This window comes from Teleopsis dalmanni, chromosome 2 (assembly GCF_002237135.1).
Source record: "Teleopsis dalmanni isolate 2A chromosome 2, ASM223713v2, whole genome shotgun sequence".
Taxonomy (NCBI): Eukaryota; Metazoa; Arthropoda; class Insecta; order Diptera; family Diopsidae; genus Teleopsis; species Teleopsis dalmanni.
In genome coordinates this window covers 79,149,272-79,175,976 of record NC_051847.1, presented here as the reverse complement: position 1 = coordinate 79,175,976, position 26,705 = coordinate 79,149,272, and the positions used below count along the sequence as shown (strand labels likewise).

General features: G+C 29.6%; 1 protein-coding gene across 1 annotated transcript in view; it reads right to left on the bottom strand.

Moving 5' to 3' along the window:
• Positions 1 to 26,705, bottom strand: part of LOC119683603 — a gene marked incomplete at its 5' end in the record, with an annotated part of 79,473 nt that overhangs the window by 36,144 nt on the left and 16,624 nt on the right. Inside the window, 1 exon segment of the mRNA XM_038097382.1 lies at positions 13,296 to 15,543. Coding sequence (XP_037953310.1) covers positions 13,296 to 15,543 — 2,248 coding nt within the window.

Below are 26,705 nucleotides of genomic sequence, written 5' to 3'. Positions count from 1 at the left end.
TTTGGAGTGCAAATGGTAGTGAGTGAGATTCATTTACGACACCTGAACGGTGGTGTGTATCTGGTAACGTGGGGATCACTTTCCGCAGCTTCGGTTGGCTTAACTAATTGAGGTAGGCAATGTCATGCTGGCTGTGGTTTACGTGGGGAGAATGACGTGGGGAGAATTACGTGGGGCGTTTAACGGTGTATTATATCAATACCTGTTTCGAGTTGGGTGCTTCCAAATTTTCAAAATAAACATATCATAAAATGATTTTAAGGAATTGTATTTAAATTTTGCCAATGAATCTCTAATTATTTTTAATTATTTATTTAGAGATTTGATTTATTTATTTAGAGAACAATATCAAAAAAGAAAAAGATAAGAAAAATCGAAAATATAGTATAAAAAAACAAAAAAATTGAAAAAAAAACTCGAAAAAAAAAATAAAAAGCATAAACAGAAAAAAAATAACGAGCGGGAAAAGTTATTCTCTTAATACGTCCACAATAAAGCAAAAAAATCATTTTACAGTTGATTTCAATTTATTTCTAAATGATCTCTCAATGAAGGGTGTTTCATAGAAGCGATTACTCTTTTAAAATATTTTTTCGGGGTATTTGAGTGTTTTCTTTTCCCAAATGCCTAGTTATTGTTTTACAATAATAACAATTAGTGGCGATCGTTTGCGTTTGGGGCCAAATATGTGTTTGTTAATCATAATCACTTGAGGTGATAATAATGCGTGTTCAATTGTTCCAATATTATTGAAACTCTTCACAGTGATATACTTATATTATTGGTTCATTATATAAAATTACATAAATTAAATTTAAATTATTAACTACCTTAATCGTGTATCAATAAACATAACTTCAATCAGTGGTAGGCATACAAATATGTTCATTCACGATTATACAATCCAAAATTCGCACTTAATTCAATGTTAATTGTATTTTAAAGGAAATAAAGCAAAATTATTGAATCATCAAATATTCATGTGAACAAGCCAATGCAAAATAAACGTGATGCAAATAATAAACTAACGCAAATGTCAAAAAACAACAACAAATAACAAAACAAGTGGCAATAAAACCAAACAAGCAATAAAAAAAATTTAATTTTTAACTGCATAATAAAAAAAGAAAAAAAACTGCATTGATTCATGCACATACGAACACAAGCAACAAAATCAAAATCAAACTCAAAATCAAAATCACAGTCAATGTCCGTTTTATGCAAATACAATGAAAAACAAAAGTGAAAAATATATAAACAAAAACAAATACAAAATTATTAAATAAAAGAATGTATAAAGATGCAAATAAATAAACCTTAAAAGCAAAAAAGAAAAAAAATTTGAATTCAGTGTCATTAATGAAAAATAAATTAAAAGCAAATTTTGTTTGGGAGATCCACACATACATACACCTACGCTTTGCACAAAAACTTAGTGGCAACAACAACAACAACAACAACAAATAAAATAAATCAATATTCACAGGTATATTTTTTGTTGCAACCTCATTGACCAACAAAAAAGCTCAATAAAATTGGTGCATCCAAGAGAATATTGTTGCCATCAAACGTAAAAATGTACATTAGCCATAAAATATTTGAGTTTGCATCTATGTATGTGTGAATGTGTGTTACAAAGGCGTCGTAGCGGGTGGAAGTCAATATGGAGTTAAATTTATGCACTCACACTCGAACACACACACACACATAACCAAAAAAAAATATATTGTGCATTATTGATGTGCATATGCAGTTTTACTTATTTCGTGACTGCAAAGCTACCAAAAACGGTTTTAATTGCGGCCAAGGATAAAATTATTTTTATTTATTAAAACTATTGCATCAATATCCAAGCGCACAAATGCTAACTGCATTTATCGCATATGAATAAAAAAAAACGAAATTAATCAACTGTAATACAAAAGCTCGAATGCACGCCTCAATATTCAATTGTGAACGAATTGAAGTAGTTTTATTTGATAATAATTGATGGACTCTTCAGTGGGTTGGTTGGCACCGTTGGTTGTACGTTACAAACGTTTTTGGTTAACCAAGTTCGCATGCCTTTGGAAAAACCAATTATAAGTGGATATGCAATTATTTTATTTCATAAAAATCATTTTAAATATTTTAATGCTTGATTAATATTGAATTGATTAGAGTAAGTTTCGTGTGACAATAATTATGTTAATGGGCAAAGCATGAATGCAGTAGCAACTATTGTATCTCTTCAAAGTGCATCCATACTGCGCAAAAGTTTAAAACCAGCTTATTATTTTCGAATACCACAATTTCAAAGGGCAATATCACAAAGTATGGGAATGTTTTAATGAAATAAATTAGAAAATATTATGCAAAATTAAAATAATATAACTAAAATTCTGTACTTTATATCAATTGTATGTCATTTCAAAATTTATTTAAATAAAAATGAGTATAAATTTAAGATCACTTCATCCTCAAATCAATATTGACGATGAAGTGGTGATCGCAGAACACTTCTTCTAACAGTTTGATATGCAAAAAACAATTGCATATAAGTAAAATATGCTTTCAGCATATTATTAAAATCATAATGAAATGACTGAAATAATAAAATAAGCTCCTTTGTCGAAATGTATCAAAGTAGTAGATCACATAAAGCTACAAAAATGCTGATTTTGATACAATCGTAAAAGATAAATTAAGAAAGAAATATGAAGAAATATTAAAACTAAATTTAACATTATCATCGTATGTATTAATTTCTGCGGCTCTCCAACCTATTCAAGTATTTGTATTGGCCCGCGATCTCATCTGATCTGGACAGCTCTGATCTAGACAATATAATATGGACTGAGTACACACGCAATTAGAAAGTGTTGGTGGTGATATGAAGGTTTTGGAAGGCATGACTTGAAATATTATCCTGGATAGAATTACATATTGTACTTCCCGCAATTTACTCTAATGAATATCTTGGCAACCTTTTAACTGGTTTTGATCATATTGTCTTGGTTTTAATAACAAGATATTGAAATTTTACCATGGCTTGCCTGCAATTCTAATTAATATATTATAAAAAATTTGTGGAAAATACTGGGCAAAAGTGTTGTAAAAAAAGAAACTCCGCAGAACAGTGACTGAGTTAAAAGAAAATTTTTGAAACAGTGGAGAAATATTTCCATTAATATCATACATTATTAGTTTTTATCCATTTCACGCAGAATTCAAAGCTGCATTAAAGCTAACGGATATTATTTTAAAGAATGAAGAAGTCATCTTAAATTTATGCGCAGATGTTTTTTACTTTAAAGGGATTTCGAAATAAATAATTGATATAAAGAACAGACTAACTATAATTATAACTATAATTAAATAATTCAATTATTAATGAACTTATTAATGAATTTATTAATGAACTTTTGTCATAAATTAACAAAATTCCAAGGTAGAATATACACGTCAAGTACAGCTTTTGGTGAATTAGCTAATGAACCCTGACTCTAAGCTTTAAATTTGATGGGTACAAGTTCCACCTTTGGTACTTGTAGTCGCTAAAACTGTTTATGAATAATTATTGAAAAAATAATTCTAAAATCACTGATGATAGATATTTGGCAAATCTCAAAACAGCTGTATGGTTAACCAAAACTTCAATTAATAATAAATAAATAAATAATAATAATAATAAATAATAAAATTTTGTTGTGATTCACTATTGGTTAAAAAATCTTTCTATTAAAACAATAGTTTCTATTAAGAAGTATGGTTTCTTTCGTCATAATTGATTTCAAAAGTCAAATTTAATGAAAAAAAAATTAATAAGTCAAAACATTCTGTACTTTGTAATATTGCAACATAACGTTTGTGATTACTCTCTATTGTTTTCTCTGATAAAAAAAATTGCCAATTGGGCAATTCTTAACCAAACATAAATTTAGATATTCAAATCTACATAGACAACATTTAGATATTCAAATGGCTAAAAGAAGTCAAGATCCTTTTATGATAATTCAGGTTGTAGTTCATTGTACTTCCTGAATTAAGGCATTATAGTTGTTGCGAATGTCTGCAATTAAAAAGTTTTAGAATATATTCTGGTTATGGGTAATTTAATATTAAAAAAAAGTAGAGCAGATATTGTAACCAATACCGCATCGTGAGGTACTTTCCAAGGTACTTTACAAGCTAGATGAAGATACTAAATTCGTAAGCTAACAAATACAAGAGCAAAACACGAAATTTTTCATGGTTCGAATATAAAGTCGTTACCTGATAATCATAGCATACTGCATAGTAAGACGAGAACCAGAGAAGTTCGAAGAGTAAATACACGCTAATAAGACTAGGGTGCGCAATATGATTTAAGTCTGCGTGATTTGTTGTATGTATGACTGTAATTATTATTACTAAAGAGCCATCAACTGATATGATACAAACATTTTTCTTAATAGCATTAGAATTAAAATATTATTGGTCAGCTGCATATAAAAGATTTATTGCTTTTTAAACGTTTTTTGAGAGCAGTGCTAGTGCTATTTAAAAAGTATCTTAAAAATTCAAAAGTTTAGTATGTAACTTCTGCTCAAGTATCCGGATTTGGTTGTTTGTTAATTACTCCTTAAGTTATAGACCTTTTTGTTATGTTGGTACACCCTTGCTTGACATATGGTACAAATTTGAGCGCCATCTGTCAATTAGTTTGTTTACAGCAGCTGTTAATGTGAGATTACCTCAAGTGTATTTACTATGGAAAATTTTTGTTGTACGCGATTTTTTGACCAAACATGGCACCACTGTCATCGCTCTGGCACCATATTCGCCAGATTTGGATCCGTGCGACTTCTTCCTGTTCCCGAAACTCAAATTGTCCCTTCGTGGTAAGCGTTTTGAGTCGATTGAATCGGTAAAAGAGAATTCGCCGAAGGAACTAAAAGATTCGGTTAAGCGTTGGCATATTGTATCGCTTCAGAAGGAGCATATTTTGAAGGAGATAAAATAAATTTGGAATAATATTTAAACTTGTGCGTTTTATTTTCAAAATCCGAGTACTTTTTGAGCAGAAAGGAGTTAAAGTAGTAGTCTAGTATGATAGTATGATATTAAGGCCCTTTGCCTTCTACTTAGTTATTTTTTTTTAGCAAAATGCAATAACAATCAATTATTACAAAAAAATCGGTTTGTTCACATGATAAATAATATTAAGTGAACATCACATTAATTTTAAAAATTTTTTGATCTTTACATAATATATACTTTAATCTCTAAATATTTTAAAGTTTCATTGCCTAATAAATGTGTTAACATCTATAAACCCACCGAACTTAAAGTTGCAAACAAACTAAATTGCGTAAAAAAATTTTCTAGTAAAATCAAAGTTCAATTTTTAATTAAATGCAAGTGAAACCCATATTTACCGGAAAATTTGTTTCAAAATCACAACTACACACATTCCGTCGATGGCACTTTTCATAATTTGACTAAATTTGAAGACGTATTACTTCCTTGAACATATACGACAACTAGTAATATGCAAAAAATTGTATTTCAAATCCGTGATTATCGCAAGCAACCTATTCAGGCCCAAACATGGCGTGGCGAGATTACCTAATCATACATTTAAATAGTCTTTATGACGTACGTGCACATTTGTTAATGTCCAATTTTCTATTTTTTTCTCCTTTTTGAAATGACAGACAAGGCGCTACAAAGATAATATTCAAATTACATACAAACGTACTTTAAATTAGACGTACTCATATATACTTCATGGCTGTATCTTTTCGATACTGCAATTAGATATGAATTAAGTTTAACAACCACTGGGAGAGTTACGATGATTTTTTTTTTCGTTGCTGTTTTTGTTTTATTTTTGTTATTAGTTTTTAGTTAAGTTTATGTAAATTGCTTTTATTATGAAAAAATTAAAAATATTAAAATACGAGTAATACTTGGTGTGTGTAATATTAGCGCTAATTATAAGCGCATTAAAGCTTGGTTAGAGCACCGACTTCATAACCTCAAGACGTTAATTAAATGCTGCTGATGAGGTTGCTGAAGAAGCAAAACGATTTCGATAGATACTTTGAAGTAATAACTTATGTATATCTTAACAGTGCTTGGTTTCATTTTTAAAATCAATACAAAAATTATTCAATGATTAAAGAGTTATTGACTTAAAATTACATTGTCACGATTATTTGAAGTCGCAATTTTGTATTTAAAAATGTGTTTATCTTTGATTGGCAATAATTTTAAAGTGATTTAACAAATATAGAAGCTTATTTGGTTATAATTGCAATTATAATCAGTATTATGGGGTTAAAAATTATATAACAATAAACAAGTGTTAATAAAAAGTATCATATCTATATATTGTGATATGAAAAAATTATTGAATATACTTTTTTGTAATTAAAAAGTAAAAAAATAAGGATTGAGTTTTTAAAATTTTATTTTTTAAGACACATTATTATCTCTTTTAATAATAGTAGTGAAAATCTACTGTAATAGTTTATTTTAAATATTTAACATTGAATATGATTATTCAGTAATTTTCTTCAGAAACTTTGAAACCTAACGGTACTACCATATTATTCGCTAACTATTGGGTGTATAATTCAGTTGATTGGATTTTTCAAGATATAGCCTAACATTTGCATCAATTTAAATAATATTTAATCAGTTTAAAATTTTTTTTTTATTGAAAAATATATCTTTATTGGACCGCTTTAAATTAAAGCCTTTCAATTAGTTTTAAAATCTTAAAGACTAATAACATTGAATTACAAATCATTTTATATAAATATACTATAATGATATATATAATGATTTAAAAGTTATTTTAAGGGGTCTCGAAATAAGTAGCCAGGGCTTAGTTACTACATATCACGGCGTTTAAGTTGAATTAGTCCGGATGATAATGTCTTAAAATAAACACAAAAATTAAGTATTTTGAGATATGTAAAAATTCATCGTTAAAGAATGTTTAGTATAACAGTTACGCCATCTCTTGGAAAATCCGAAAAGCTAAATTTTGCACCCAAAACTATTTGTCTATTGATAGTATTCTCATTCAAAGCAAATGGAATATCTATGAACAAAAAGAAATTTGCAACAACAAAGATTTTCTCTAATAATGCATTCACATTGTCTTATTTAGGCACTTGCTCATTTATATTAATGAGTGACGTCATGAATTATGGTAAAACTTTAAATTATTTTCAATTATGATTAAAACCAAAAATAGATAGTAATTCGGAGTGATTTTATTAAAAAATGAATTCAATTCACACCCACGCTTTCTTTAATTAATATCACTTATTGTAATTATATGTAATATGTAATATAATTAAGTAATTTAGCTGTGTCTAAGTAATTTTAAAATTTAAAACAAAATGCCACTAATAACGCAAAACTTATACACAATTGGTAGAGTTTATTTTATGATTTGAAATATTTGTACTAGAGAGATATTAATCTTAAATTAATTATATGTGTTTAAAGACTATTTACTGAGTTTCAACAAATCGCTTTTCTGAATAAATAAGCTAATAATATCATGACTAAAATAGTTTTTAAATAGTTTTTACTAGTAAGTTGTTAACTTATTTTGGTATTTTGTAAATGTTTTTCTCCGACATGAATTTTACACGGTTAGTTATTTTTAAATAATATAGTTTTATTAGCAAATTTGTGTTCAAAAAATAATATTTATGGTACTATAATTGTTTATAATTCATATTTTTTACCTTTCACATATAGCGAAAAAGGGATATATTAAGTTTGTCAGTCTATATGTTGACTATAATAAATACACAATATTAGAATATTTTTGTTTTAAAATGGATATAGATAATAGTTAAGACAAAAACTTTGATACAGATATAATATACATATTATATCCAAATAATATATTACATGTATGCATATTATTTTTAATGAGTTTTAGAAATTTTTCTTTCGTTTAGAATTCAAAACTAAGAGCATTTAACAAAATATATACATTTTATCTAAAAAATAATCGGAATTAAAAAAAAATATACAAAAAAATTATTAGTCAATTAAATTTCCTTCAAGTAGGACCCCATAAGTGTCGCCTAACAATGTGGTTGTTAGACCTAACACTCTATTATTTTTTTGTCTCATCAAATACATCTTTACTAAATCTTCTTTGGGAACAAAAAAGTAGCATAATACCATATGAGATTGTTGGACCAAGTCCATTATACTTTTTTTTTGTCGTATCGAAGGTATCTTTACTAAATCTGCTTTGGGAACAAAATTAGTAGTGTTATGCCGAAAAACTCAAATAATGCAATATTCTATACTTTTTTTGCTGCCTTATCTGTACCGCAGTTACGTTGGAAACTGGAAAAGTGACAAAGAGCAATGTGAAGGGAGTATGATGCTTGATCCATCACAATAGTTGAGTTTTTTTTTAACAAAAACTTGTGTACAGCGCTTGATTAATGTCATTATAGAGCACATAAAAACTTAATTACAAAAACCAGTAATTACTAATTATAGATATGTTATATTAATACACTGGATAATAAGTTGTCAATTCTTCAGAATTTCAAACATTAGCACTTCTTATTAAATTTGTAGAATTTGTCTTTTCTTCCTTTAGATTATTATTTAATTGGTCCATTGTATATAATTGTTATTAGTGTCAAAGTGGAATAGATGATTCACCTTGTTGTGATAAAACCTAGTACTAAACTAATTACTTGTTAATCTAGAGTTCGTGTAAAGCGAGTCTGAATATAGAACGCTTAGAGGTCACGTCTTTGTTTCAATGCAGTGGTCAGTTATTCGGTGATTCTAAATACATTGGACAATATCAAGCGATATAGTTGACCTAACTTTCGTGAAAGTGATACTTAAGGGCTGTACCCCTTTGGAATGGTGATTATATTATAAGTATTATTTCTATTCGGTTTGTGGAATATAATGAACATGGTAACGAATGTTCTGAGATTAGATCACGATGTTAGTGACCTGTACAAACGGGAAAAGTGAATTGGAATCCCTGAAGTAAGACAGTTTTATTCACTTGACATTTCTGCATTCAACAGTAGTCAGCAGTTTTATAGAAATATGTAACTAAGGAAATATATAAACTTTTTTATTGGCTAGATGCAAAAGCTATTTTGATATTAGACAACGGGTATAATAGCTTATTTATATGGCACAAGTTTACTGGGGTCCCAGGATTAAGACAATCAGCAATTTGAGAGAAACATATGAATAAAGAAATATAATATATGCATTTTTCATTGCTTTTAATCTAAAAGTATTCTGTTAGATCACGATTGTATTAATTTATTTATACAACAAAAATTGATTTGGATTGGAGGATTAAGACTACATTTGAATTCACTTGCTATAGCTAATTTAATCGGCAGGTAGATAACCAAGAAAATGTGTTATTTCATAAGTATAAAAATCGTATTCGCAGTATAATGGCTCTTCATGGTTTGAGTAGCGTACAGCTTTTTTTAAAATCAGTCTTTAAAGGCGGTTTTAGTGTGTTGAAGTCTCACATAGTGGCTTTCGAGGCTTTGTATTTTGAAATAAAAGATGTGGTATTGAAAATTGGACTTACCAAAAATAAAAATTTTTTACTGAAAATAGCAAATAAATGAACAACAATAATTTCAATTAAATTATTCACATGACAATTAAATCTTGTCGTGTAAATAAGGATAAGGATAATAAGGAATAAGGATTGGAAGGAATTTTCTTTTAATAAAAAACTTTCCATAAATTTTTTTATCTGCTTTAAATTTATTAGTTTATCCATTTAACATACATATGGTATATCAAAGATCCTCACGAATTATTTTATTGCTCTTTTCAAATTTAATTGTAGTGTTGGGTAGATGTTGTCAATTTGTTGTATAGCAGTAAAGTTCTAATCGAAAAACCTTAATGAGTTCTTGGTAAACCTTAGTGAGTTCAGTTAAATTCATGAAGAAAATAAAATTTTAGTGTTAATTTTTTCTTGCCGAGAGTGACGCATCTTATGTCGAAAAGAAACTACTTAAAAGTTATAACAGTTCGAATAGAAATGAAAAGACAACAACACAAATTTAGTTAATTTATTGAGATTTGGTTGATCATACAACACTGTTACGAGTATTGCCAAGTACTCATCACCAGTAGTCTTAGCAGGTATTGGAATTTTTTAATTAGTTTATAGTCCGTATATAATTTGTTTGGACTGCAAGTGCCAGGCTTAGAGCTCGTGCGTGTTAATAAAATTTCAAATTTTATATAATATTATATATTGTCCCAGTAAATATTCTAATGTCAAATACTGTTGATATTCAGAAGTTAATAATAAATCTAAAGACCTAAAAATTTTTTCTACTTAGTTGTTCGAAGGCCATATAAGGTATATTAAAGCTAAATGCTTGACCCATAAGGATTACAAATGTCTATAATTTTAATTTTTTATATTCTTTTTGAGTAAATTATTTTAAAAGTTTTTTAAAACCCATTATGAATTTCTTGAGTATTTAAAAAATTTTTCACAAATCCAAATAAATAATAAAATCTATAATAAGTAATAAAATCTATCTTTAAGTGAAAAATAAGTTGAAATATTTCTGCATCGCATTGAACGTAATGCATAAATAACATATGATTAAATTTAAGATTATTTATTATTTGTTAAGGATCACAATTTTAAATTAAATTAAATAATGCAATAAATGCATGATGCAATAAAAATTTTTGTGCAAGTAAACAAATATTTTAATTAAGAGATCAATCAATATTAAGAAAAGTATTCGTTAGATTGACAATACTTCTAATGCGGCGCTAAAATGCGACTGGTTTAAGCTCATACCGAATAAATCTGAAAAATTTGACAAGAGAATATCTCGAATAACTTAGCATCATCGAACCTAACATAATCAAGTATGTGTGGAAAATTAATTATTTTCGCTTTAGAATCAACACCAACTATAAAGATATAAATTTAATTGCGAAAAATTTTATTTTGTAGTTAATAAAAATCGTGTTAGAGCGATGTTAAATTAGTTAACCTTGTCATTTTTCACTGTGCTGTCTTGTACCAAGAACTCAACTTATCCGAATTTGCATACCTAGCCGGAGAGGAGTGCTGTTGTGCGGAGCCGAAGGTGGGAGTTAGCAACAAGTATCTAAGTTGTTCAAAATTGTTGTGCAATAAATTCTTAATTTTAGTAGCTGCATTTAATTTTGCAGTTGCTTAATACCCAAACTGGCGTTCTTATTAAAAAAATTTTTTCTTTTTAAATTACGGAAAATTGTTAACACTATACGTACTTGTGGTGCAAAAAAACTTGTTAGCAATAATTGAAAATTACTCTCGAAGTGGCCATGAAACAAATTGGTATTTCATAACATTTTTGTGAAGGATTTTTATTTTTGTTTTTTCTTTTTTTTGGTGGAAAATTATTAAAATTTTAAGTAAAGAAATAATCGTATTTATACTGAAAAATATACAAACTGTTTCATACATAAAGTATTTAATAATTTTATGTTAAATTGACTTAAATGACTTATTTTAATAACTAGGAAGGAAATAATTGCTACGTTCGATTGGGTAAATATATTGCCTAGACCAGAGTTTCTTAACCAAAAAGTATGGCGGGCAATAAAATACTCAATGTGTTTTATAATGATTAGTGTTAATATATTTCCAAATATTAATATTATTATTATAAGAGTTATACATTTAAATATACTATATATAGTATACTATATAATATATACACAATAAGTACGATATATATATATGTACATTTGCACTACCTTTCCTTTATATATTTTTCTAAGGTTATTTTCAAATAACTATTAGTTAAGTATGAATTTAAAATAACATAATATATATAGGTATATATACAATACAATTTTTTTAAATTCCTACTTAACCAATAGTTATTTAAAAATAATCTTAGAAAAATATATAAAGGAAAGGTAGTGCAAATGCAGAGATTGAGAAACGCTGGTTTTCGCTGGTTAAATGATAAAATTCGATATTATATTGGTTTAACTCTATAGTTGAGTCACGTTGTTAAGCGACTATTAAAATTATTATTATTTTTTTTAATTTTAAATGTAGTGTAAAAGTATTTATGCCTGTAAAATACACCTCGTTTTAATTAAAAAAAAAAAATTATATTAACACACTGCTACAGTAAATGGCAATAATGCTGCTTTATTAGCAAGTATGCATGGGCACATAAAATAGAGATTCAGTAGTTGGAGACAAATATGTACGTAGTCAGGAGTAAGGGGCTGAAGTCGCTCTCCAAAATTAATCACAGGACTATATATTCATGTTTATTTGTATTTAATGCTTTATGTATAATGATTAGTTTCTTTAATTATCTGAAATTATCTGAAAGTCTCTTAAGAAGTAAATTTCTGGTTTCGGGCTTGATTGGCGATAAGAAAAATTGTAACGCTGTAAATTTTATAATATATAATTATAAATAAATTAGAGAAATAAAGAAAAACTATAGTTAAAATATAGCCGAGGTAGTGTAATGGAGAAGTTGTGGGGTAGTGTACATTTCTTCATATTTCTATTAAAAATTTTATTAACCTCATCAATATAATATTTTATTCTTCGGTAGATGTGGCTATGAAACCACATGTGAGAATTGTAGTTCGAAGTGCAATTTTTTTAAAATAACGTTTAATGAACTTATTAATACTGCATGATATACTCAACTGTCACTATAGATACATATACTTATACATAATTACATTCAAATATACAGTAAGATTTATTTAACTGTCATTAGAGATATACCTATATATACATATATATTTTTATAAATAAGCTTCAAGTATAATTGAATTCAAGTATGAGCACGGTTTTGATTCTCAGGCACGTCCATTTAATAATGATTTTCTGTTTCACTATTCAATACAGCTGAGTTTTCAAGATATCGGGATCTAAAGATTGAAGTTTATATGCGTAAACAACATGTGGATGCGCCGGATGGCCCGTCATTCATGTGTATAATTAATGTAAAAACTGCATATGTGTATGCTAACTTGTATATATACAAGCTAGCGTACAAGTTATATACATACAAGTTAGTGTACTTTTTGTTAGTTCAATCATTGTTAAAATTTTCCAACTTTAAACCTCAATATCTGGAGAAGTTACCTATATCGATTTACAGTAGAAAAAGCGTGTCTGGATAATCAGAACTGCGCCTAAGTCAGTTATGCATATTTAAAATGATTTGAATTGTATAACATATATTAATGTAATATTATAGAGCATAGTAGAGTGTACTTACATAGGACATAGTAGTTTGAGCAGTATTAGTCACCATACCGCTGCGTTTTCCTAACAGTGACTGATTAATACGATTCGTGCCATAATACATTTCCCAAATGCTTGGTTTTTTTCGATGCCATTCCAATATGGAATTCTTATCACCTGATCCTGTACTAGCACTATTTGAGCCTGCATTTGATAAACCAACACCACCACTTGGTCCCAATTTGGAATCTAATTGATTTAGTACTGGATTTTGATAAGCTAAATTGCGTTGCATTTGTGTAGGTTTTAATGAGGTTTCGGATGTTGCAGGTACTTGATTATCGCGTATCGTTTCAATATAACAATCGGCTCTCGGAAATATTTCAGCAATAGATTTACGTTTCATTTTAAAATTTGGATCACTTGCACATTTTATAGATGCAATCTGCTGTTGCTGCTGATTTACAACAGCACTTGAAAAAGTGTTGGATGCATTATTTCGATTGACTTCGTATGTACTAAGTCCAATGCATTCATAACTATTATTGTGAGGTTGTCGATGTTCGAATGCTTTCATCATTTTTGCAATTTTTTGATTTTTTAGAAGTCCACTACAAAGCTGTCGTATTTCCATTTCACTTTGTTGATTCATACGTGCCAAATATGTTTCTAGCTCATCCTTTAATGCCTTAATCATTCCCTCCAATTCTTTTGGTATTTCATCTACTTTAGTTACCAACTTTTTGTCCTCAGTACGTGCACGTAAATCATTGTTTGATGCAGAAAGTTTTAATATTTTTTCGCGTACATCCTCTAAAAGTTCTCGTGTGTTTTGGAAATGTAACTGATCGACGTAGGGTTTGGGTAGATGATCGACTGCTGCAGACTTTATAGAGCCATTATCAGTTCCTAAAACTATATCACTTTCAACACGATATGCATCTTCAGGGCAGGAGTTTATATATTTGGCACATTTATAGTGATTTTCAGCTTGCTCATCATTAAGAAATGTAGGATTATCAATACCACTTGCTTCATACTGCGTTTTATGTGTCTTGCTGCGTTTAATACCTTTGGTTTCGTTTGCAAGTAGAAAAGCATCCATGTCGATATCTAATAGTGAATCATCTACTAAATGACTTTGCCAAGGACGTGTTGTATGCGCTAAATCATAACCTTCAATTATGGTAGGAAGTTGGTTGTGTTGGCGTAATTTTTCACTAAATACATGCTGATGCGGGTACTGGTGATGTTGGTTTTGCGTTTGCGTTTGCGTTGAGGACGCTAAACATTCCTGAGAACTCAGACTTGAAAAAGTTCTTAAATGACGATCCAGGTTTTCGATGCTCGCTTCGAGCACACGTAAACTTTCACTGAATTGTGGTTGTACATTTGTTTGTTCTGATGTAAGTCGTAATGTACTACTGTTTTCCACCGTAAGACTTTCATCATCGGTATCACCATCGCACTTATTGTAACTACTCTTCAGACCTACAACACCGATCATGTCTTTAGTGTTACTACTATTCAAAATTTTACTCTGTGTTAAAACATTAGTTGCCGCAGCTGGTATTTGTTTTTGGAGTTGATTGTGCAAAATTGCAGTGTTGTGCACTTTTGCTGCAATATCACTTTTACTCTTACTATTTACATCTAAGATATCGACAACTGGTTCGCAATATATGTGATCTTCTATCGAATATGTTGAACACACATTGGAACTATAATAGCCGGATGAACCACTTTTGTCTGTGGAATAGTGAGATTGGTGTGAGCTGGTTCTACCATGTTGTTCATTGCCAACATTTTTGGTAGGCGCTGCGGTGATGATTTTATTATTGACTAAAAGTTTATTTCGATTGTAAATGCCACCGCTAATTGCTTGTTTATTACGCAGGTCTACTTCTTCTTCTATGCTCGCCATTGAAGTTGCGGTCGAAGCTGTTGTTGATGTAGAGCTAATGGATTGTTTTTTGTGCCGTGCCATCTTCAATGTCCCTGTATTTGTGGTTTTTATGGCAATATATTTTTCTGTTGGTAAAGGAAAACTGGCATTACTAGCATCATTCACCATTGATTTACTAATTGGCTGAGGACGAAACGTGTTGCTGCTGTTGTTGTTCATGTTGTTGTTAGTCAGCAACATCGTTTCACTGTTGCTCTTGGCAATACTTAGAGAAGTGCTGTTGCTTTTGCTGCTACTGCTGCAATTATCATTTTGTAACAGTTTGGCATTCGTTGCTGAGATAACTGGCAATGGCAATGAATTTGGAACAGTAACACTGCAAGGAAAAGAAAACAAATAGAGAAAAATGTTAAAATGGAAAATTTTATTTTATATCAAAATTGAAAGTGGTCATATCTGTGCATGGATTGAGCAAAAGTGGGTTAATGTAAATTATGGCTTACAAATGTAATAAAATTTGCAAATTTAATGAGCGAAAGCGTTTGACTAGATTTCTAACACCGTATCTACAGTAGACAAGAAATGAGTTTCTTTTGGCAAATTTTTGATAATTTTTTAATTAAATATTGTGAATTTGCAATTAAAACTGCAAATTGATTTTAACTGTAGAAAGTTGAACCTATGAAGATATCACTTAGATTGTCACATACTGAAAATATAAATGATGTATCAATATAATGTTTGCAACATTCAAATTATAATCATTCATTGACAATTAACTGTTAATAGAAAAAAAGTAATATTTTATTAAATTTAAAACCAGTTTGTTTGCAATAGTGGTAGGTGAAGTGGATGGAAGGTCGAGTTTTCCCCAATTAGCTAAGGCAGCCGTTTTGATTTCACATTTCTTGTAGAAGTGGGTAGAAAGTTGGGTACATTAGAACCAACTGTACAGATACATTGGTAAATGCAAGTATCTGGCCAATACCAATATATCGTCGAGTTTGTAAAGGAATGGAGTGCCAAACTGAAGTCTAGACATAGAGCAAAATGCTTTTCCAGTATCTCGTATTCGAGCGCTGGTAGGCATGTACTACAAGAGATTTGATAGGGCACCCCAAATCTAGCTTCATATTGCCCTATAACACAGTGTTCCGTTAGGGCCGAAATTATCTCAGATACCTCTTATTTACTTCTGTGAACTAAGTTAGAGATTCTACTTTTGGAATATAAAGGGCATGTCGCGCTAGATCTGGTTGCTGAAGAAATGTTAGCTTGTCGCAAAAAAAAGCTCGTATGTTAACTTTCATCTATGGCTGGTAGGAACCCAAATTAAAATGGAAAGTCCAATAGAACAGGAATCAAGTCTGGCTACCTCATTCGCGCGCTAGTTCGCTGCTATACTAGTAGGTTCAGGAACCCAAACTAGAGTTAGCTTGCAGTAACTGCCTTGCGATTCAATTAAAAAAAAAATTTTAAAAATTCGATAAAACGTTAAAGACCCTTTCTCATTATGTCAGAAATTTCTGATTTACATGTTTATGTTTACTTTATGTTCGAATAATTCTTTAATTTTAGAATAGAATATTACAGTAGCTCGCTATGCATGTTGTTGAATAAATATTTCGCTTGCTTTAGTAAACCTACTTCTCTTACTGACCACTAAAAAATCTAGTTTCTTATATTTAACGTATTATACGTAAATAAAGCAGAGATTATAGTTCTACTGAACTGCATACGTTACGAACTTAATTAATATAGTACCTTACATATTTTACTGCAATTTTTCCAGACATAAAACCAGATGCGTAAAAAAAAGAAGCGCCATACCAATAATTTGTACTTTGACGAATTTTTTCAATACCTGAGAGCATGTCTTCATCCAAGCTAGACTTCACCAAACCGACATTTATATCATCAGTCGATTTCTGATATTTCTGATATCACTTCGAGACGGTTGAAAGTGATATTGCATTCTATTTATAAGCTATTTAGGTAGGCAGGTTATACCAGCGATCCCTAGGGATTCACTTAGGTCTATAGATCCATTGTATTACCGTATATTAAAAACTCAGGGGTTAGAACCATTTAGAACTTTTGGAAAGCTATTCAAGAGGAGGTCTGGTATTTCGCTAAGATCCTCAAAAAAGAAAGCCTTTTAAGTGATAAGGTTTCGCTACGAATGTGCTGGATAGAAACGAAGCAGATGGTCGGTAGTTTCCCATCTTATTTACTTACGATAGTAAGTAAACCTACTATTGGACTAATATATACTGGGCATCTTAATAAGAGAGTTGGATTTCCTTTTATTGGAGCGTGGTTAGATTGCATACAGCTGTCTGCATATCATTAAGTTGTCTCATTTTTATAAAAAAAAGCGATATATTAAATTTTTCCACAGGCAAAAACAATGTCACAATCCATGAAGTATGGCAAAAAATAGTTACGACAGCGGTGGAATTTTCACCGACTCTTTGTCTACAAAATTTTGCATTTTCTTATTTTCAATTAGACTTCTTGCAGTGAAACATTAAATAAACTATCGGAATACGTACATCATCTATTATTTTTTTTAATTAAAAATTTATACCATGTTGACAGCTTAACGCGTTTTCCTGAATCCCTCCGTATGAAAACTATTAGTTATTATTTACTAAAGCTTGCGGAGTCTAACCTATAATATCAAAAATCACATAAAATAAACCACTTGAATAAAATTATTGGCTCTGATAATTAAATATAATCGTATCTATTTAAAGCAGATCTTTTAAAAATTTTATTTTTTTCCATTAATTTTTTTATCACAATTTTTCTTGTCGGCCCTTTTTTTCTGTGGATAAAATCGACGTTAGTTCTTGCCTTGAAAAACGAGCAGTTAAAAATAAAGTTTATAGCAAATTAATTAATTAATTAGAATTAATTGCCCCCAATAAACATTTTATTAACACTTTTATTTTATATACTCAACAAAAGGTTTGTGTATCTATATATAATGTTTTCATGTTCAAACGCTCTAATCTTTTGTTAACAAGATAATCCACGTTTTATCGTTTATGAGCACTTATTTTGTTTATATAAAAAAACGTTTGTATTGAACGTGTTATAAAAAAACATTATAAGATATAAAATATATCTAGTTTTTTTCAATAAATAATAAAAATAAATGACAGAAGGTTAGGAAATTGATAAAGTTATTACTTCTTACTTCAAGAAGAACCCTCGATTAAATATGGCTTGGTACGTACGTGTGTAAAGAAACATAAGTAATTACAATAATCAATATAAATTGTAATGATAAAAAATCTTTTTTTGCTAATTAAAAAATTTAGAGAAATATGAAGTGAATATATATAAAATACTTGAAAACTTGTATATATTTTTTATATGAAAAAAAAAAATTTTATTATTTTATAATGATCATCTTTCCAAATAATTTTTCTTACAAAACACTTTCAATGATTTGGCAGCGTAAGACTGTTATCTAAAATTTTAAAATAAATTTAAACTAGTTCTAAACAGGATTTTATATATTATAAAACTTTGTTTGGTGGCTATTGTATATACAATATATTGGTTAATTTTTTTTCAATTTTTAATAATCAATAAACCACAAGTTACATATTATAACAAGGAAAGTTGCTTTATTTACTTTCAAACTAAAATGAATACTAAATTTCAATTATTTGTGATATTTTACTTTTTAAATAGCAGCTGCAGTATTCAATTTTATATAACTGTAAATAGTTTAAACTTTTTATAATTTATTAAATTTAAATAAAATAAAAAAAATTTAATTTTTAGATTAAGGTAAAAATTGTTATATTTTAGTTAACTATCAATTTTTACTTTGGCCATAACAACACGTTATCGAATTTCGGACTGACGCAGCATATCTCTCTAGGTGCCTCTGCTGCGTGCGCGCGCTCTTCAGTCTCTTACATCAAGTCCGGTTAGTGCTCATTTGACTTAATCGCTTTATCGACGACACAATCTATCTCTACACCTTTTTCTCCCAACTACTGATTCAAGAGTCCTTTCCGCTGGAGCATTGTTAGCCATTCTCACGACATGACCAAATCAGCGAAGCCACTGGATGTTAATTTTCTGAATTACATAAATATCAAGATAAAGCTTGAATAGTTATGGATGGAGCGATCAGAACTGACGGTTAAAGCTTGCTGCCATTCTTTTATTTTTTTCAAAAACTACAGATATATTATTCCTCTAAACCAAATGTCACAATATATTATAAAGTGAATTTTTGTAATCTTTCGAAATGTACTGTTCGTCTTTTAGTCTCTTAATTGTTACAAGTTTGCTTGTTGAGAATCTTTTAAGAAAAGTAAAGTCTCATCTGAGAATTAAATTTGATACAAAAAATCGGGAGTCATATTTACTTATAACGTGAGAGAATAATTAGAGAAATTTAGACAGAGCACTATTAATTAAACTATCAATTTACATGACTGGACACTGACTCTAAAGAAACTTGTAGATTTTGTTTGGAAGATAATAAGATTTCAAAACATGTATACACAAAGAAAACCTAGGTGGGCATCTAATAACGGATAAAGAAATACTGTAATTCTATAACGTGGGTTCAATAATATAATTTATAGAGGAAATTGGACTGCAAGAAATACTCCAAGTCTATTAAGAAAGTATAGTAAATAGTTCTGAGATAAAGGTATGAATTTTCCGAACATTATTACAGTAATGTATTTATTAGAGAGGTTTCGAACAGTACTGAATAGTAACAACACAATTTTTATATATTTTTAATTAATTACATTTTTGGCTGACCCGAAATGTTATGTTTTGGAATTATTTCTTATATTTAATTATTCATAAATAATTATTTGTGAAATTGGGGTCTCAGTGTCTGTATTCATTAGCCAACTGACCCAAAGTCGTACTTGACTTGTATGTTCAAGATTGGAGTTTTTTTGATTTGTTGTGAAACTCCAACAACAATTTCATTTGCTTTGTGTTATTACAATGAAATCATAAAACAGTTGTAGAATAATTAAATTAATTAATTATAGTTATTTTTAATTGTTAAATTAAAGAGAATAATATTGATTTTTTTGCAGAGTCATTATTTGTTGCATCCTTTTATATTATTACTTCTTATAGAAGTTGTTATAGAACTTAATCTAGGAACGTAATATGGAGAAAGTTATGCTAATGTTAATCTACGATTTGTAGAAGAGAGACTAGAAATTGAATATTTTTTTATTCATATTTCTGTCTAATATAATACTTTATTAAATTGGATTTTAACGTCAGTCTATTTTACTTAATAGAAACTATTGCATTTAATAAACAGTTTTCGAATAATGTATTTATCCACTTTTGTCCTTCTTGGTGAAGCATAAAACCTCTGTTATCAATTAAAATTGAACTCTATTATGCAAATAGGTGTACTATAGTTCCATGAATAATTTGCGTACTTTAATTTGCATTCTTCTACGCTTATACATTCCTCATGGCCAGGGTACTAGGTCGCCCAGAACCTTGTGAGTTCCACATCAGTGCCTCATTTTAAATGTTTAATTTAATTAAATTATATAAAAGTTAAGAATATTTTCTTTATTATATTTTTGGTATTAATTGAACACGATATCAGTATAAAATTAAGTATTAGAATAAAATTATACATACTAATTTTATCGTGATTCTTTCTGTCGAAGAGTGGGTGTATCAAATCTCTTTTCAATAGTCTACGACAACACAGTTATGAAGGTATTGTGGTAATTTATTTTAATTTAGTTATTAATTTTTTAATTTTTATGACTATTAAAATTGATCATTCAATGAATAAAAACAATCGTTTCGTATTTTAAATTTGCTGAATACTACCCTAAAGTATATTTATGCTGTTAGGTGAAAACCAATCTTACTGACAAAATTATCCATGGTTATGAAACCTTGTATTTGTGGGTGTTTTGTCAAGTAATTTTGCAATTAAATGCCAGCATTGAGGCGTAGCATTTGATGCGTATGAAGGCTTCGTGCCACGAAGGCACGAAGGCAACATAATAAAGGCTGAGGCTGCACGCAACCGCAAATAACGCTTTAAGTCCTAATTAGTAACGCCCAGCAACGTTGACGTTCTAAACCTTAAAATTAGACATAATTAAACCAATTAGTAATGTGGTCAGTGAGTGAAGGTTGCATTTGGTGTTGGCGTTGCATACTTAAGGCAAAGGCTAACGTTTGCGTATGTTTCCAAAATAAACTTCTGTGAAAAACCACATTTTCCACTCACATTGGCGCCTCAGCACTCCATATTGCCACATACAACCTGACTAGGTCAGCATCATCATATCGCTTGCCCAAGCTGAGTGCACACATATTGTTGCCAAGTGAGTTACATTATTTCAGGTTAATTTTTGTCATGTGCTCGCCATATACCCGTTCCAGGCGGCTTATGCGTATTTTGGCAGCGAAATATTGTTGGCCATTGCAGCTTTTGGTGTTTACCGATGCGTTTAGCATGCTTATGTACTCGCAGTTTGTAATGCGATCTATCTGCAAGGTTATCATGAGTTTTGCAATATTTTTTAGCTAACTGCACACTTTTTTCTTCTGCACAAATTAATTAAAATATTTTACGTTTTTAACCGTTAGCATACGTATACGTTAGTATAGTATATAAAATAATAAAACAATAACAAGCCACAATAATTGATATTAATTGTTTCTGACTAGAAGTTATTAAGTGCTAAAAATGTTAAGTATGCTGCAGTTAATTATGCTAAAATTGTATAAAATTAGCCTTCAGTTTCGGTTGGTATCAATTATAAATTTGATAGTACGTGAATTTAGCATGAGAAACATAAACTGTTAATATATAATTACATGTCATGTGAAACCGTTTATGAGGGGCGGAAAAATTGCTTTAATTGCCTTAAAATAGATACACGTGTCAATGTTGTCAAAAAACTATGAAAAATATTGCTTGGTTAAACTGATACGTTTAATTGATGTGCTTTTATGATAAAAAACATTCAAAATATGTACGATTGTATTTGTCTTAAGTATTTGGATTGCTTCTGATATATACTCGAGGTATCACGGCATCGATTCTACTTGCCTTCCAAGAAAAAATGACTCTTGACTAACAGTAATAATATTTAATGCTCACTGCGAATACACAGTCATTATTTCGAATAACATTAATATTACAATATATGATGCAATACTTAACTTATCGATAAAACTATAGCCAAAGCATCTAAATATCTATAGTGGAAAAATAAATAATAAAGTTGAACGTGCAAAAATCTGTGCTAGTTAGACTAAAGCCAAGCAGTAGAAGAGGAAGTTAACAATAACAATACTCATTTTACAGCATATCAGACTGTAAAATACCTTAACATATATATAGATCAGGGCTGTCCAAAGCACAGCCCACAGGCCACATGCGACCCGCGGCTTATGTATGTACGGTTAGCAACATGTTTTTAAACTACCACAAGAACGCAAATTTTCCCTTGATATATTTTGATAGAACTACATTATATTATTTTTATAGTAAAAAAAAATTCAAATGAATAAATTAATAAAACTTCATTTAACATTAACATCGTATTTTAAGTTTTCTTAAAAAAAGCCATGGGCGTATGTATTTGTTTCTGTGGCCCTCCAATCTGCTCAGTGACTTGTATTGGCACGCTGTCGTATCTGGTTTAGACAGCCCTGATCTAGACCACAGGCTTAATTAAAAATAAGAACAATTAACTAAGACCGAGCATTCTATTTACTTATCTAAGAATAAGTACCTTCATTAGATACTCAACAAACTTGAGTCATTTGAACTACGGGTCTTTCGAAGAATTCTAAAAATACCATGAACAGATCAGGTTTCCAACAATTAAGTATTGAGTGAAATGCAATGTAATATGGAATTACTAACAACTATCTTACTTATGGCATGTTATGAGAAATACTAAATACGAGTTGGTACAATTAAACATACAAGGCAAAAGCAAAATAATACGGGGAATCGGGCGAAAACAATTTTCATGGTTAAGAAATATTAGACAATGGATTCGAATACAAAATATTGGTAACCTTATAGTTGCGTCCAAAAATAAGGAGGAATACTCAAAAACACTTTAAAATTATAACTTTGCGTATATAAAAACTTGAATTAATGTTGACTTATATTTTGTATGTCTTTAAAATGATAAATAATCCAATAATTTTATGCGATCACCTATATTCGAAATCGGATTGGCAAATAAAGAAGAAGTACCTTGAACATAAATGTACTGCATAAATAAGACGCCATGGTGATATTAAACTGCTTTAATCAGGACAATACGATTTCTATATCTCGGGTACGCTTATGTTAAAGGCGCCCTTGTAAAAACCGATTTTAGTGATCATCGCTACTTTTAATAAGATTTTCCACTACGGTATACTATATGTTAATATAACTTAGTTTTCAAGATCGGGCTTTGAACTTTGAAATTTTTACCTGAAAACCACTATCAACAAGTAAACGTGTGCCATCTAGTGATTCTATTTAATTTTTTGTGGCTATTCGAATTAATAATTTTAATAAGATCTCTTTAATTATTTTCTTCACAAAATTGCTCAATTAAGAAATTATTCATATATTAGGACATCAATTACATCAGAATGATGTAACAGATTTTATAGAGTGTTTTGCAACTATATGCCCTAATAACAGCAGATGATCCGAGATACAAAATAATTAATCGAAAATCTAGCTATCTTTCGATTATATTAATGACAACATGCATACTGAATGCTGAATAGCATAGTGTCAGTTAGTATGACAAGAAGATACTTGCATTTTATAATTATCAAAATAGAAGGATGCTACAGATATAACAGGGTATTTCATACAAACGTGCTTTTATCACGGAAGTTGATTCCTTTATCCGAGAAACAAAAAAAACGGTCGAAAACTAAGCTATATTGACATATACAAAAGTGTAAAAAAAAATTTAAGATATCTGCCTTCACTATAATCAGTTCTCAAAAAGCGTACCCATAAAAATAGAATCGTGTATATTTGAGTATGTCCTTTTTCGGAGTGAGTTTTCTTGAAGATTTTTTATTCCCGTAAATATTTGCGATCCTACGCTTGCCCTAGTAGTTAAAGGAATTTATATATATATATCCCGGTACCTACTTCCAACTTACGCTATCTTATTAAACCGTCTTTAAAACATCAAAATTTTTTAACTGCACATAGTTTTTAGACAGAATTTTCTTTAAGATTTTGTATCTTGGCTGAGATTGTAAATGGAACCCATCATCTTATCTTCGCTACCACATAATTTTTTTCGTTTCTCCGATCAAAATTCATATATTTTCCACATTGATATTTTAAATTTCATTGTTAAAAAATATTGGTAATGGGTGTAGCAAAGTTTATATCCTGGTTAAGATTATAAATCTCGCCACCGCATTCATGCAGTTTTTTTCGTTTCTCGGATCAAGATTTATATATTATCCACATTAACATTTATTATTCAATTTTAGTGTTAAAAAATCTTCTAATTATATAGATATAGCGAAGTTTTTGTTAAGATTGTAAATCTCATTCCCGCTGCTGTGTAATTTTTTTCGTTTCTCGGATTAAGAACTCAAGGAGACACGTTGCTACAACAATCTAACTATTTATATTATATAAAAACCAATTACTGATTTTTTTATTTTCGAAAGATTTAAACGTTTTTCCATACAAATGAATAGTTCTTAAACATTTATAAAGTTAATTTATAAATAATCCAAACAGACATATTGAAGAGGCCAAAGCATGACTTATTCAACTGTTAGTATTTATTTGTAAAAATATTTCATAATGGCCTAAGAAGCTTGGCTAGGTTGAAGATATTTATTTGCTAGTCATTAGTGGTTTGTCATTTGAAGATGTTTGCTATTAAATAATAAACAAAACATAATTTCATACTACATAAATAATAATAAAAAAAAACAAACACGAACATAAATTAAATTTTTATTTATAACCTTTATTTGCTTTATTCATTTCTTAAATTAAGAATACGCAAATCACGTAGTGCATTGACAATGGCACAAGGAAAATACCATAAAAATGGCAACTAACCAAAGTCAATTAGCAAATAAAAAAATTTAAATGTATATAATTTGCATATAATATTACAATTAAGAGTATTTCAACTGAAGTGAGATATAAATTACTAATTGATTATCGAAACATATTGACGCTTACTATTCGGACGCATCGCATTTATGCATTTTTCTAAGCTTCACGCACTCAGCACTCAGCACTCAGCTTGCAAACACAGATACAGATACGAGTATTCACATCATTCACGTTATTTGTTATTATTTTTTGTTGGTTTGGATGTAGTGCACCTATGAAGTTGGCAGTTTTTGTTATTGATATGCATTTTTATGGTTCTTCTGGTTGGCGGTTACTGAGGTAGCGTTTTGAATTGCATATCTGCGTGTTGAATCGAAGTTCAAGTTGCATCTTGAAAAGCGGTACAAGCGCATGCCACTCTGGCGCCCATACGCAACCTTCACCTTATTTGCAACTTTGCGTTCGAGCATGAATACCGGTTGCAGGCAGTATTAGTGTTGCCACACACAAAAAAAGTATCTGTTCATCATACACTACACCTGCAGCACAATTAGCAATTATGTTTTTTTAATTGAAGAAGCTGTGAGTTTGGCAGCTAAGATTCTTTATCGCGGCCAATAAATTTCTAAAGAGGAAAAAATTCCGTTGCTTGACGTATCATTATTTGCTGTTGAGTTTGGATTTTATGGCATTCAGCATATGGGATGCTGAATTGCTTTGTTGGTTGGAGGCATATGTATTAATGACTAGTAGCTAGTGGTTAGTGGAGAGTGGCTAGTGGCTAGTGGCTAGTGACTAGTGGCTAGCATAAAACGGTAGAATAATTAAGCTTTGTGCTTTCAATGATTTCGGCTGCTGGAAATATGTTAAGATGAGCAAGTCATGATGCGCAATAACTCTTATGGTCAGAAAATATGTACATCATACACTTGCATTGAAGCTTGGCTTCAATTATTGTCTTACTACTAAGTATGAATTCATTTGGTTTAATTTGCACTTTGCTCAACTGTAATTTATTTTATTGTTTTTTGGACATTGGCTCTTAACTTTATTTTTTTGGCAAAACGCAAGTTCACATGCTCGATGGTTTTTGCATACAATTTGTTCACAACATGACATTCAAAATCCTCAGAATGGAATGCAAGGCCAACTAAAAAATTGTTTTGGTTGTTTCGTTTCCAGTATTGGGCACCTTTTCTGTACTATGGATTATTGAGTATGGTCATGGTTTATTTATAAGAGCATATTTAATGACCTAGGTATGTGCTGGCATGCATGGAATTTAATGAATGTATTTTATGCTTTAATGTGATAAAGTTATGCAATTGCTGCAGATATGGAAAATTTAAATTCTTAAATAATGAAAAAAAAAAAATACATTAACGTAATAATTTAGGTATATGCTAAAGTTTTTCATTTTTATTTTA